Source organism: Labrus bergylta, chromosome 5 (genome assembly GCF_963930695.1).
Source record: "Labrus bergylta chromosome 5, fLabBer1.1, whole genome shotgun sequence".
NCBI lineage: Eukaryota > Metazoa > Chordata > Actinopteri > Labriformes > Labridae > Labrus > Labrus bergylta.
Genome location: NC_089199.1, coordinates 24,563,073 through 24,578,286, shown reverse-complemented (window position 1 = coordinate 24,578,286; position 15,214 = coordinate 24,563,073). Strand labels below are relative to the sequence as shown.

Genomic DNA, 15,214 nt, shown 5'->3' with positions numbered 1-15,214 from the left:
GGGCATTGTAACTGGACTACCAAAATAAGTCCATAAAATCTGAACGACAAATCTGGTACCAACATATTTAAATTAGTCTTCTGCAGACCCCGACACCCCATAGTCCAGAAGTCGTTATCCATGACTTGAACCCCCTCCTAGCTTCTCTACACATTCCAATGTAATTCACGTCATCAGCAGGCCTCAGCCTTTCTGTCCCCATTTCCCCCCCCCCCCCCCACTTGGCAGGTCTGGATTGATGCCGGCACCCAGATCTTTTTCTCCTACGCCATCTGTTTGGGCGCCATGACGTCCTTGGGGAGCTACAACAAGTACAAATACAACTGCTACAGGTAAGGCGCCAGTTTTCAGTGAGGGGGTTAGCTATAGTGAAGGGATCCTTGTGTGTTCATTAACAAATCCTCCTCATGACATATGTGTGACATAGGGACTGTTTGCTGCTGGGAGCCCTCAACAGTGGTACCAGTTTTGTGTCTGGCTTCGCAATATTTTCCGTCCTGGGCTTCATGGCACAAGAGCAAGGGGTGGACATTGCTGATGTGGCAGAGTCAGGTACGAGGGTCCTGTAAGGGCGGCAGTGATGGTGGGCGCTGCTTCCTGGTTAAAAACTTAAACAACAGTATTTACAGAGAAAAAAAAAACAGCAACGAAAACGGACAAAGCGAATTCACCCAATGCATTTGACTGAATCACACGAAATGGATTCCCTGATTTATAAAACATGACGGCATCGCAAATATGGAAGTTTCCGCAATCAAACACACATTGACAAAAGCAAAATGGGATACATTTTATGACCATATTTGGTGAGCTTGTTGGGAGTAAAGGTTAAGAGCGAGGTCGCTTACAAAAGAGTTTAAACACAAGTGAATATACAAACTCTTCGAGCTAGCCAATGAGAGCAGAGTGCATCTTGTGCCAGTGGTCTAGTCTGTTATAAGAGTTGAATATGAGAGGCTCCTTCTACCTTAATGTGGCGACTTGCCGCCGCTATTGTTGTGTGACATATCGGCACATCAGCATTGGCATTATTAGTCGTTCCTTCATTTATTTTCTCTCAACGATGTAAGAAAAACCTCTTTTTGTTGAAGCTGTCATGATGCTGCAGTCTTACCCACGGACCAACAGAATCCCTCTCATGGTTCTGCTTCCTCACAGCATATGATAACTCTTAACGTGCAGAAACAGAGGAGGCAAAGTTAGGGAGGAAGTTTGAGGAGGAAGTTTAGGCCTGATCCCCTTGAAAGAACAACTCAGGAGTTTAGTCGATGCTTCTTTAAATCTCCAAGATGACAAAGTACCGCTCACTTTCCAAAAAAAAAGCATCACCAGCAGCTTTTCAGGGCTTTTATTTTGAAAGTTTAAATCTCCTCTTTTCTTGTCACTTTTTTTTTTACGGTAAAAACCTGTAATTCAACCTGACACTTGTAGTTTTTCCTCTTTAAAGTACAATGACATGTTTAGCATCTGGTTCTATTGTAAACCTTAATCTGTTACTTAAACATGATGCTGTGTTGTAAGAGTGAAATGTGTCTTAGCTCCGTCTGCTAACTGGAAACCTGCTGCCAGCCCAGTTTACATCCAGCTGACGGTTTGCCCGTATACTGCCCGTATATTAGTGTTTAGTCAGGGATGTAGGTTAAGAGCGAATGGCGGCTTGGGGCTGTGCATGGCACACGGATAACCAGTTAAAATAATGTTAATGTGCCCTGAGCCTGCAGGTGGAGATGGAGGTTGTTAATCATAGAGCGTGATAGTAGATAGAGTGTTTAAACTCTGTCTTTAGTCCGTCTACAAGGTGAGGAAGCTATCAAGAGTGTAGAAAGATCTCAACAGAGTCGGTCTTAACTCTGACCGCTCGGTCCTGATGTAGCAGACAGATGACTTCTCGTCGTGTTTGTTTAAGATGAGCTCGAATGACTGCACAAAGATCACAGTTTGGTTTTCATGGTGCACAGTAAGCAGTAACGGCTTCTGCTGACGCCAGAGTGTGCTGAAAGAAGTGTTTGACGTGTGAACTTGTTTTCTAAGAAGCAGTTTCCATTTAAAAAAAAAAAAAGACGTCTCACTGTTTGATGTGGATCTTATCTTTAACTGAGGTACTCCAGGTGTGGAATAAAAAAGATGTTTTGGACAAAGAGAGTTCTGTTATTCTTAAACCTGGGTCGTATTGTGACCTGTTTTTGGATGTAAATGATGAATTGGTTTAATTGTTTTTGGAATTGCTCTAGAAGGTTGCTTCAGCCAGCAGACAGGAAGCAACAACCTCAACTGAAATTATCCAGATATTTTCAGGAGTGCATTTGTAAAAACGGCTTTAGAGTAAAGATCTGGATCTATTTCTTGCAATAACTAAAAAGCACTACCTCTAATGTTCTCGATCAGATGCTTACCGCCTGTTTCACAGCTGACGGCTGACGTTATCTACTTGAGCAATTCCAAAAACATGAATGCACTAATTAGTTATTTAGAGCCAGAAATAAGTGACACGAGCACAGGTTTAAAAATAACATAGTACAACTCTACTAATCTCCTGCCAGTGTTTGAGCTCTGAGGGAGTTGTTATGGAGTCAACGCAGTGTTTGGTTGGATGCCTCGTCATAATTTGCAACAAAACTTGAACTTATGTCCAGATTCCTTGATATCAGCTGTGATGCTTCCTTGTATCTTGACCTCCTTTTTCACAGTTCCCAATGTCAAATAAGACCTTTAAAAAAAAAAAAAAAAAACACTTTTATTTGACATGTCAGATTCCATCTGCTGCTGTTTTGTATCGGCCATTTTGCATTCCTCATCGACCGGATCGGGCTTTATTTAGGCAGGGATGCAAAATGGCTGTTGGAATGATGTAGCTGTTTTATCTCTGCTAGCTAGCTTAGCAAGCGAAATATGACACATGATTGCTCTGATGTTTACACTGACACATATTCTGGGGTTATTGACCTCCACACGTCACACACACTACATCCACTGCACGCTGTTGATGCTTCCTTTTTAGAGTTTGCTGAACACTTTCTCTAGTGGTTTCTTCTCCAGAGATGCAGTGACACTCAGAGTAATTAGCATGTCACATTCAGGCCTACACCTCTGCAGCGCTGTGTTAGTTTGGATCTTTGTTCTTCAGTATAAAGTTTCCCGCCAACACGCCGCTGTAAGGCGGCATGTGTTAGAAATATGTCTCAGATGTTGACAGAGTCGCAGTAAGTGAAGACGTGTTGTAGAGATATTTAAAATCTTTAACTTGACCGCTTTATAGGATTACATAACACACACACACACACACCACACACACACACACACACACCACACACACACTATTTACATACACACGCCTATTTTCAGCGCTGTAGCTCAGGTTTTTATCACGCAAGCACATCTGGTTCTGTACCCCACTGTTTGGGACTGTTTCCTCCCACAGGGATGCAGGTCAGATGAGGCTTATCATGATACTAATGTTGCCTCCCCCCCACCCCTCTCTCTCTCTCTCTGCTCTCACCCCCTTGCCCCCCCCCCCCCCCCCCCCTCCTCCCACATCCCTCCTCTGCAGGTCCAGGCCTGGCGTTCATTGCCTACCCCCAAGGCTGTAACCATGATGCCTTTTCCTACAGCCTGGGCAATTCTCTTCTTCATTATGCTGCTGCTGCTTGCCTCGACAGTCAGGTTAGCGTTTCACCACTTTCATTGAGGTGTCCAATAGCTGCACACTTGAATGCATATTGCTCATAGAGGAAAAAAAACCTCATATGTATTTCTCTGTGTTTGAATTTTTAAGACAAACAAAATGTAGAATATCCAAAAGCCAAACGCTCACTTGCATATGGTGCACACTCGGAGACAAAAAGGGACTTCCTGGCATGCATGGGTTTTACAGAAACACAAACACATCAGCTCAGTGTGGCTGCAAACTGCCTGACATCTAGATGTCTGTTTGCACTGTGCGATGATGATATTCAGCTCGGGGGGGGGGGGGGGGGGGGGGGGGGGGGGGGGGATTTGATGAAGGATAAAAGTTATTCACAACAAGGCGTGTAGCTGGTGGGCGCGGTGTAACGGTTTGGGAGGTGCACGTCAGGCTATGTAGGCTTCTGTGCAGATTCAACACAGGAGGCTTTTATAAATCAGGCCTTTTCTCATTTTAACCACAAATATAAACCTCAAATATGAAAGGTGCTTTAGTCCTTAACTTGCTGCAAACTCATTCTTTCAAACACATGAAGGAATGAGGTTTACGCAAATGTTGTGTGAGCGTACGAGAAAAACAGCTTTTTTCGTCATCAAGTAAAATGACTGAAAGCCAACTAATGTTTGGTTTAATCGTCAGAGGGCACAGCTGTTCTGAACTCACTGGTGGTGTTTTTTTAGCTCCAGATGAACAGAAGTTTTGAAGTGCCATAGTGTGTTTAAAACAAGTAGGACAGTGTTCCACCCTTCAGAGGCTTTACTGTCTGGCTCAGACGTGGGGGAGAAAAAAAGGGTTTTAGTATTTCTCACCTCCGAGTCTGCACATAATCCTCTGCTTCAGCCGCACGTGCGATCATTAACATGAGCGCTGACCCTCACGTGCGTGTGCGTGTGTGTGTGTGTGTGGTCAAAACACACACATGTTGAAAACAAACGTGTGCTCCCTCACTCTGAGCATCATACTTTAGAGAATCCAAAGTTCTACAGCTCTTAGAAACAGAGAGAGAAGTTAGACTTCCAGAAGTCTGTGACATCAGTCGTTTACTACAGAAACAAAAGGGTTGGGACCAACAGAAGTGAAGTCAAACGTAGATTTTTTATTTTTTTTTGATAACCCTTTTGTGTGTTTGTGTTTCCCCTTTGCAGTTTGTGGAGGTGGAAGGGCAGATCACATCACTGGTGGATCTGTATCCGTCCTTCCTAAGGAAGGGTTACCGCAGAGAGATCTTCATCGCTATCATCTGCTGCATCAGCTACCTGCTTGGACTCACAATGGTTACCAAGGTAACGGCACCAAACAGAAGTACTCATGAAATCTGAAATAATTTTAAAAAAGGTGACCAGAACCCGCTGACCTGCTTTTTGAGCTCTGGCTCAGAGCTCAGTGCAGTGCGGCAGGAACAACAGACAGCTATTAGTGTCGGCCCCCGGGGAGAAGACAAGAGGTTATTTATACAATCAAGTCATGAGAACTTCCTCTCCCTCCTCTGATATTAATAGACGCTGTAGAACTGACTTAGCGTTTCCAAATCTTCCTCCTCCGCCTCCTCCTCCTCCTCTGTGCTTATTTCTGTCTCTTGTCTGTTTTCCCTCGTCCCTCATCAGTTCTGACTCCTCCCCGTCATGTCCTCCTCTGTCTTTTCTGACGTCTCTTTGTTTCTCATATCATCTTAATAACTCAAAGATCCTGTCCCCTTGATTTGTACAAACCAAGACACTTAAAAAGTATCTATCAGGGGCCGCCGTTTTAGCCTTCCCACCCTCGGTCATTTACATCATATCGTCCCCCACTCTCTCAACCCCGCCTCAAACTCAATCCACTGTCCTGTGTTCTCAAGGAGGATATGAAAAGCCCCCCCAAAAAAAGAAGACATAACATCAGGCACTGTGACGCTGGTTCATAGCTCTCTGATAACTTTATGAAAGAGTCAAAATGATCCCTCGGACGATTGACCGTAGGTGATTTAGTAAACTTTGGGTGTGCGTGTTTAGTCGACTAAGCGCTTAAACATCACACTCGCTAGTCGGTACCAGATATACTCATATATTGCCGTTGATTCCGGTCACATTAATGCACATTCTGCAATGTAACCACCCTCCACTAGATGGTGCTGTAGACGTGCGCTGGCTGCAGCCTATGTTAGCGGTCCTGCTCTCCCCGCTCTACTACCTGGATGTTAACACGCTCAGTTAACCGACAGCTTTCTCAGAAGCAGCATGGTTTTGCACGGTGTGACTTGAAGCATGAAGAAAATCTTCTTGAAAAGTCTACTGATGCCTGAGTAACCGCCGTCATCACTTATTTACAGTTATTTTGCTGTGTAGAGTGGAAGGGGGTTTTGTTGATTTTCCCCTCCCAGATCCAACTCCAACCCCCCTCCCCCCTCTGATTCAGTCTCCACAATCATCGATCAGCCCTCATTACTTCCTCCATCCTCATCCTTCCTTACACACCACCAGCCCCCCTCCCCTCCCTCCCTCCTTCCTGTTCTCACAAAACTTTCAACCTTCTCACTGTCTTTCTATTTTCTGCACTGCCTGCCTTCCTCACCCTCTGCGGTTCCCATGGCAACATCTTTTTATGGCCATGATGGCCTGGTTTGAGTTTAGGATTCCCATGATTGTTAAACGGTTTTGACACTGGACGCCCACACACACACACACACACACACACACACACACACACACACACACACACACACACACACACACACACACACACACACATAGCAGTATTGTCATCTGAGGTCATGTCAGCTGTTCATCTTCTTGGTTATTTCAGGCGACATTTGTCGACCGACTTGGTCTCTTAAGAACTAAAGATGTTTATCTACAAGCTTTTCTCCTCCAGTGGGTCTTCCTGTAGGCCAAACCGTCCCTCTGGACTTAAAGGCACACGTTTAAAGACTGCTTGGGTTTTTTCCTTTTGAAATTGAGATTTCTCTAACCCTTTTGTTTGTCTGTGTGTCTGCAGGGTGGCATGTATGTTTTCCAGCTGTTTGATTACTATGCAGCTAGCGGTGTGTGCCTTCTGTGGGTGGCATTCTTTGAATGTATAGCTGTTGCCTGGGTTTATGGTGAGTACCATCTTTAAAGGATCAATGTGTAAGATATGTTTGCTGTTTTGGACGCCGGTTGGTCAGATATGAGAACAGTTATCAGGTCAAACCAACAGGTGTTGCAGCGATGGAAGCGGGCAAGAGTACTGGTTCAGATAGATGTGATTGTAATCGACCTAAAAAGCCTCTGCATGTTTCTAATAAGCTCCACGAGCAGAAACGTGCTCAAACTAGGATCAATATTGGAGATGATTTTGAAAAATGGAGAAAGGTTTACTGACCGATGCAGAGCTGGCTAAACACTGAAGCTTCAGTGTCCACCACATGGCAACCTGTGTGAGCATCGACTCTAGAGAGGAGGGGGCGGGGGGAGACAGCTCTCTACAATGTTTAGAATTTAGACGGCAGTACCCATTTTAAACACTAGGGGTCAGAGCTCCATATCGCTCCTTAAACATTCCTTTCTGTTTTAAAAATGAAGCATACAAAGCAGTTCAAAGCAGACCTCATGGGTCACAGAGAGGAGCGGTATGCAACTCAATTTTGTAACCTAGAAACAGTAACTGCGGTGAGTAGCGCCCTGAAAACAAAGTTGCGTGCTCCGCTCTCGTTGTAAATGGTCACAGGATCTTAAACAATATCTTCTCTGAGGGAAATAGATTTTTCAATCCATTTGTCCCGTTTCTTTATCAATGCCCTATTCCGTAACGTTGAATGACCTCATGTCTGTTGCGAGACTTTTGATGCTTTGCCAATTATTTTCACTGGTAAAATATATCACGATTGCATTCTGTTGTTTTTTAACTAATCCAGAGTTATTGTGCTGTCTTCTCAGGCGTTGATAATTTCTATGATGCTCTTGAGGACATGATGGGCTACAGACCAAATGCTTGGATGAAATGGAGCTGGACTGTTATCACTCCTTTACTGTGCATGGTGAGAAACACGCTTTGGAAACATGTTTTAACTAGCCATGTGATACTTAGTTATTACGATTCGATGAATCCGACCATGCATGTCCTTGTCTCTCTGCAGAGCTGCTTCATCTTCTCCTTGGTCAAATACAAGCCGTTGACGTACAACAAGGTCTACGAGTATCCTGACTGGGCTGTCGGAATAGGTTGGACTCTGGCCTTGGCCTCCATGATCTGCATCCCCATGGTGGTTGTCATCAAGATCATCCGATCTGACGGGCCGCTCATCGAGGTGGGCCATCGATGTTGGGCCATTCACTGAGTGGCCACATTTAATCGGATTAAGAACGAACGATTGTTTAAATCACCTTTTTAAATGTCACTTTTGTAGATAATGTTGTGAGTAGGGATTCACTGATGCAACATCAGTATCGGCACATCTGCAAATAATGTCAATTTAATGCTGACATCTGGTACAGCTAACGGCTGAAACAGAGAAGAGGTTTTTCATTGGGCGGGTTGAGAGGCTGAGAGGGTCAGCTGTTGGACAAACTCTGAGATTGAGAGTCATGTCATGGTACATTAGTATTTGAATCAGTTGTTATTTTCCTAATTGGTGTATCTCTAGTTGTGAGTCCAAATTTCAAGGCTAACGTGTTTTTTTGTATTTTCTTTCTCCCATCTGTCCTCTCGATCTCTCCTCACTCCATTCCTTCTTGTCCTTTCTCTCCACTGTCTCTCTTTCTTTTTCTTGATTACTATTATCCATCTCTTCCTCTTTCCATTCCTGTATTCTTGCAGAGGATTAAGGCGGTGGCAGCCCCTGTTCGTGGCGGGGCCAGCTCTCGTCCCGCAAATCATCGCGGCCTCAAGGAGCTTTCCTGCCCTCTGGACCCCAACGGGAACAAGGGCCTGCTGATGAAGGCGCCCACCCACACCATCGTAGAAACCATGATGTAAAGGAGTGAGGCTGAGGCTCTCCATGAGACCGCTCTCCTCTCCTCTCCTCTCCTCTGAAATGCTTCTAAAAGCTAGCTAGCTTTCTGTCTCTTTGTCTGTCTGGTGGACTGAAAAGGGTTTTAAGGAAAAAAAATGTTCCCGTTCAAATCTCTTAGGAATACTTTGGAAGTAGTTTGCATTTGATGGTCTTCTTGTAAGGGTAGCATCCCATTTCAAATCTGTTTCTGATAAACTCACAGGTTGTTTGCCTTTCCCCTTTTGTTGAGACACTTGTCGTTGAGTCCTTGAATCAAACGGCCTCCACAGATCACCAAAAGTACTTTATCTGGCTGCTCTATGAATACTTATTTTCTCTTTGGACTGGGTGTACTTATCTGAGGGTATTTGCCTTCAGGTTCAACTTGGATTCATCCGTTCCTTTTTGTAAAACAGACGCCCAGAAAAACATAAGTAAACATTTTCTTTTACCAAAATGAAGGAACTTCAGACCAAAAGTTTAGTAAATACTTCCTCAAGCCGTCATAGTTTGACGGCAGAATCATTGATGGATACTTGAAAAGGTTCAACACAACCTGTGATGGTTCATTTCCACCACCACTTGTATAGCGCCAGCTCACGAGAAGTTTCATCCCAAGGCGCCCCTCAAAAAAGCAGGCAAAAGACCGACCCCTCTAGATTTTTAAGCACTTTCAGGATTGATAAAATTAAGGTGAAGAGATCAGTGAGCAGCATTTAACTCCAAGTAGTAAGGCAGACTGTCACTGCTCTCTGGCGCTCTAAAGCAGCATAAACACATTCATTTGACTTCACTTTTTAATTATTGTAAATGATGCTATAATAACAATATCATGCTGCAGATCTGTAGGATAGTCTTCGATTAGTCCATCCACAAGAAGACAAGATCCGAATTTTTAAAATGCTAATCCAAAACACAAATTTGCCGTTCACTTTGTCTTTAAACTCGGCTAGTGAGAAGTTAGCTTCGCTTTTGGTCTGAACTCGCCTTTGGAGAGATAAAGCGGCATGTCGTCGGTAAAAAGGAACTCTGAGAAATCATCTTTGTCTTCTTTTAGATCCAATTGGCAAAAATGTCCACGAGCAAACTCGTTTTAATTCACCAATCTCCAAGGTCACTGTTGGGTTCAAGTGTGTTCCAAATCCCAGACAAAGAAATCCTTCTGAATTTAACTACTCAACCAACCAAACTTAACAAATCACCCAACGTGAAATTGCTATCCCTCATCTGCAGTCTTCTCCTTTCCAATCATTAAAAACAAGCTGTGAAGGGCAGATAAAAGTCTACCTGACACAGACACGATAGCCGACGACCTTTACCAAGCCAGAATCCAGAACCACCTTAGCATGAGTATCCCTATCGTCCGAGGCCGGAAGCTATGGGCCAACGAGAAAACTTAGCACTGAGACTGTGTCCAAAGGAAACCGGTTCCTGCACAAAGACGGAGGTATCTGAAAGGATTTGAATTGTGGAGGTTGAACCCTTGAGTGTGTTGTCTGTGGCGTACTGTACAGTAGTAGCTAACCAGTCTATCTATATCTATCTCTCTATCTATCTTTCTCTGTCCTAGACCAGTTTACAGTACATTAGTGCTGCACTAGGCACTCTTGGCTTACATTTTTCGGATTGGATTTGTTTTTTTTTTCTACAGAGGAAGTTACATTATTACTAGTTTTTCCTCTGTCAATGTTTAGATTTTTTTTATTAAGACTATAATGTTATTGGTATTCACTATTGGTGATAATTGCTGTAGTTTTACATAGAGGAAGGAACACGTCTTTCATCTGGTGAAAATACGAAGCTATTATACAAATCATACATCTACAGTGGCAGCCATTGTAGTAATAGACCTTTCATGCATCTGTCCTGCCAACGATTCTGTCTTTAGCGTCGGGGAAACAAACAATGCAACAGATTTCTACAATACTTTCTCTCGTGGGGGGTTTGGGTCGGACATTCAACAAGCAGTTCAATGTACAGAAAAAAATGGGAATTCTACAATGGCTCCATCTGTAAGTTTGTAGGCGTTGGGGGTTTATAGCTTTTTTTCTCTTTTGTAAATACCAGGGGACAGTATTTAATTTGGTTTAAAGTAGCCTGGCAGGGCACTGTCAATGGTTAAACAATATTTCACCAACTCAGTGACTCAAAGAAACCAATCGTTGGGTTGCACTTCCAACAGATCAGCCAGTGTCAAACTGTCCGCTCGTCCGTGTTTCCAATTGCTCTTCAGTCACTGTGAACTGTGGCAGCTGGCTGCAGACAAACCAGAGCCAATGAGTGACAGAGTTTGGGCTTGTTTTTTCCAAGACACTGTGGTTACTTTAGCTAACTGAAATGAAAGCTAAAGAGGTTTGTTTTACATCAGGAATCCAAAAACAAGTAGAGCTTCATCGATGAATCCATCACTGATGAATGCAGCGCAGAGCCGTGCAGCTTTTTACATGTTCTAAATGAAGATCTTTTGACAATTTAGAAATTGGGTGCTCTAACTTCCTGTTTGAGTTTTCCTTTTTGGGTAAGAACTCTCAAATTTGACGCAGAAGACTGTAAAACGCTGTGTCACAAAGTACGACAAGATTAGTACTTTAAGAAAAGCTTGGTCCAAACTCTGTACATCGTTGGTACTCTGAGTAAATCCACTTTATGATACATTAACAGACGCTGTATCTTCAACTCTGGCTGTTTTTTTTTTTTTAAAGAAACATGAAAACAAAACTACATTTCATTCCTCATGATGATTAAAGGGCCATAGTACAGATCGTGTGATCCAATCACAACCGAGCAAAGCAGACGTTTCCAAGAAGTACGACAAACACAACCGTTAGCTTCATTTGGATCGGTCTGTGTAACAAGGGGTTTCCCATGTGTATGTGTCACCAGCGACCATCCACTCAGGACCTTCTCTGGAGTGCTTTTATCGGCTGTGAAGCTGCATCAACCCAGCGTCCAAAAAGTTTCGACTGCTAACTGTGGGTGACAAAGAGCTGACGCTAAACGGTAGCAATCAAAATTGATGTTTTTTGTGCTAAAAAAAAAAAAGCCACTAGATTGGTTCTTTGTCACACTGAATGCAAAAATCGCACCTTAACTGCCTGATTTCTCCACAATCTGAGGCAAAAATCCAGAGAGAGTGAGTTAGCATGAGTTTTTATCGCACCTTATTTGTATAATTTGGACTTCATATCAAACGATGAGGCCACAAAGAAACGAGAAGAAACAAAATAACACTGCCATCTTTTTATTCAGGGTCCTCAACGGTGAAAAAAAAAAAAAGAAATCTGAATGTCGTTTAAACACTTGGTTTTGGCGAAGCTTTTGGTGCTTCGGTTCTCCCAAAAGAAGACATGATATAAATAGATCAAAAAAACCTCAATAAACATGAACCCACATCGAATACACGCGTTTCAGGAAGTGACCAACAACATCCCGTGAGAAGTACTTGTGAGTCCAGGGCCTCACTGTGGGGGTCCTAGAAGCTTTTTCGTCTGTTTCTTTCTTCACGTCGAATAATCTAGTTCATATCATTCAAAGGGATTTGTGAAACCAAATCCACAGGAGACATCTATTTTCATATGGTGACAAACTTTTCCTATATGAGTCGTCTTTGTACAGTTAACGCTTCCCATTGCAGACCTCCCATTTTAATACGAATACGAAGCTTTGTTTTAATCGTGAACTTTTTGTACAGATCTGGTTCTCGCGTCCTCTGAAGGATCTTTGCACCGAGGGTTAAAAACTAAATGTGTTAATGCTGAAAGGAAAAATGTGTCGGCCTCCCTTTGGCGACAAAATTACACTTAAGGAAAGTTTTATGGTGCGTTCCATTTACCGTCACACCTGATTTAACCACTTTCCAATCGTGAACATGCAACAAGTTGGACGAGCAACATGGATGCCTCCAGGAGAACCTTTGTTTGTTAGCTTATTTCAGGCGATAACAACACAATATGTGATAACTATGGCGCAAAAATAAAATCACAACACGTCCATTGATACTGCATTTCCGACTTCTGAGATCAAATGGAACGCACCATAAGAATCTGTCTTGGCGTCGATTAGTCCACAGGGTTTTGAATTTGGTGCATTCATGAAACTGCAAGAAAAATAAACGTTAATAATCTTTGACTTGTGCATCGTCTTCAACTAAAAGAAGGTGATGTTAGAAATGTAAAATTCTGAAAAGACAAACTCAGAAATATCTAATTAAGCCATTTCAACGACGCATACAACTCTTTGACTGGATAAAAACCTTCCCCCTGCCCGGTGCAGAGATCCTTATTTTTGTGTGGAAACGTGGACCAGAATGAACTAATGCAGTCATTTATCCGATTATTCTGCCTATCTCTGTGTGTGTGTGTGTGTGTGTGTGTGCACGTGTGTGTGTGTGTGTGTGTGTGTTCCCAGTATGTACCAGTCCCTCTGCCTTCTTACACTCCCCGTCAGTTAGCATACGTTACCCGAAGCTAACCCATGTTTTTGTTGTTGTTGTTGTTGTTGTCTCAGATTTAAAGAGTTTGCAAGAGAATCGAAGCATTAGCCATGCACACGTTTTTACCGCCGAATGTTGAAATGTGAAAGTCACCCGCGGGTGGATGTAAAAGTTTCTGAAGATTTTATTTTTTAGACCGAAAAAAATATGATTTCTTTGATCTTGTTTTATTGAATTCAGACGTTTTTTCTTATTCTGTTTGATCTGTGTTGTCTGTCACGTTGCCTTTTGTATTCCAAACATAGTGTATCTGAACCTCTGTCATTGGAGTAACATGTACGACTATCAATCAAAAAGCAAACACTCAAAAAAGCTACAATTTGTTACGTGCAATACTTTGTAGAAGAATTTTTATTTTTCATGCTGTTTTTGGTTTTTTTCACCTTTTTCAAGTAAGACGATCGCCTGTGAAATCTTGAAGAAAAAAAGAAAAATTTGAATCTTCAGGGTCCAGTTGAATTCAAAGCCGCCACAAAATGCTCTGCAGTATGGGACGAAACCAAATGAGACCACTATCCCATCCAAGATCGTGTCGTTTGAAATGCACTGAGAATCAAATCATTTGTAAACTTTGTGACATTAAACTAAATTTCTTTGCGAATTGCAGTTTTTTATTTTGGTGACAGACGTCTGAGTTTGTGGAGGGGTGGGGGAGGGTGGGGGGAGGGGTGAAACACAGTAACACTGCCAAGACGCATGCCGTCTTTCTACTTTCAATTCTGCTGTTTGCTTTAAAAAAATCAGGCAGCTTCCCAACAGCACGCCGCCACCAAAGCTCACCATCTTTACTCAAGTAACAGGCAATTGTTCTGAGGAATCAAAGTCTGATTTTCCTGTGATGGGAAAAATATGCAGCTGCTTTTGGGAAGCTTGGCCCATTGCGATGGGAGCAGAAAATCCAATAAAAACCAGATTACACAACATCAAATGTGGGCTTTGCTTTAAATTATTGTACACAACTTCTACATCCAGCTCGACTCCGCCAAAGCCCTGCAAACCTTTCTGCTTTATCAAAGAAAAAGAAACCAAACTTGCATGTAAACAGAGACAAACAGCCGGGGTTTCAATCTCATGTTCATATCTGCAGGCTTCAGAGTCTGTCATGTTTCTGTGACACCACACAGGTTTGACCTTTGGGCTTCAAAAATGGTGACTCAAAATCTCTTCTATCACCGTCGTCACTCTGCTTCTTATTGGCTGCTGAGGAAGGTAAATGTGTGGGCTCCATTTCCTGGCAAGCGTCATGAACGCAAATATTCTCGATGTTCTTCGGTTTGAAGCTTGAAAAAAAGATGTCCTCACATAGATATCCAGATTTATAATGTAAGCTCAAGTTTCAGAGGACAATATTTAACATCAAAAGCTTTCCCTCCTTTTAATGATCTCTGCGCTGACGCTTCTGGGAAATGGAGTCCCGCCCTGCTCTTCCTCCCCGTCCCTCTCTCATGTCCGACTCATCCTGGTCATGGTCTCCAATGACATTGCCTCTGTCTTTCCTGCATCATACTGTAAACTGTATACCAGCCTTTCCTTTTTGAGAATGTACACGGGGGAAAATGTTTTTTTTTAATTCTTGTTGAAGAAAAAAAAAACATTTTTTAAATGAATTTGAAAGCTTTTATTTTTTATTTCTATTGCCAACCTGTAAGCTAGAAAAGAAAAAGAGAAAAAAATATGTGTTTGAACAGGTTTTACAAAGTGTAAAACTTTTTTTATTTCTTAATAAAAAATTGTCTTCAGAAAAGTGTTCTGGCTCATTGTTTAACGTTTTATTATATGATTATATTGACTTTACTGTCATTTTCAAGGGGGCGGCTGTGGCTCAGTGGTAGAGTCAGTCGTCTTTCAACTAGAAGGTTATTAATTTCATGATCTCTGGTCTCTGGTTTCCCCATGATAGCGAGTCTTTTCCTTGAGCTCTCACAAAATGAGGTTCAAGAATCAAGGTTTCTTTATTGGTAGAAAGGTAAATGTGTTGTGAGATTCAGTGTTCCAAAGAGACATACAACACACAACGATACACATTCAAGGTTAAAAAGAGCAGAGAGATTACATTAAAACAAACATCATCGCTTTCATCATGTCAGGGCAA

The 15,214-nt window shown here is 42.5% G+C and overlaps 1 protein-coding gene across 1 annotated transcript in view; it reads left to right on the top strand.

The window, feature by feature from the left end:
• The window catches only part of LOC109998342 (sodium- and chloride-dependent taurine transporter), a 36,848-nt gene extending 21,979 nt beyond the window's left edge, over positions 1-14,869 (top strand). The window contains exons 8-15 of the mRNA XM_020653137.3: positions 229-332; positions 428-552; positions 3,548-3,660; positions 4,828-4,965; positions 6,656-6,758; positions 7,576-7,676; positions 7,776-7,946; positions 8,456-14,869. Of these exons, the coding sequence (XP_020508793.2) occupies positions 229-332; positions 428-552; positions 3,548-3,660; positions 4,828-4,965; positions 6,656-6,758; positions 7,576-7,676; positions 7,776-7,946; positions 8,456-8,614 (1,014 nt within the window). The 3' untranslated portion in view covers positions 8,615-14,869. The remainder of the gene's footprint in view (positions 1-228; positions 333-427; positions 553-3,547; positions 3,661-4,827; positions 4,966-6,655; positions 6,759-7,575; positions 7,677-7,775; positions 7,947-8,455) is intronic.
• The last annotated feature ends 345 nt before the right edge of the window (positions 14,870-15,214 follow it).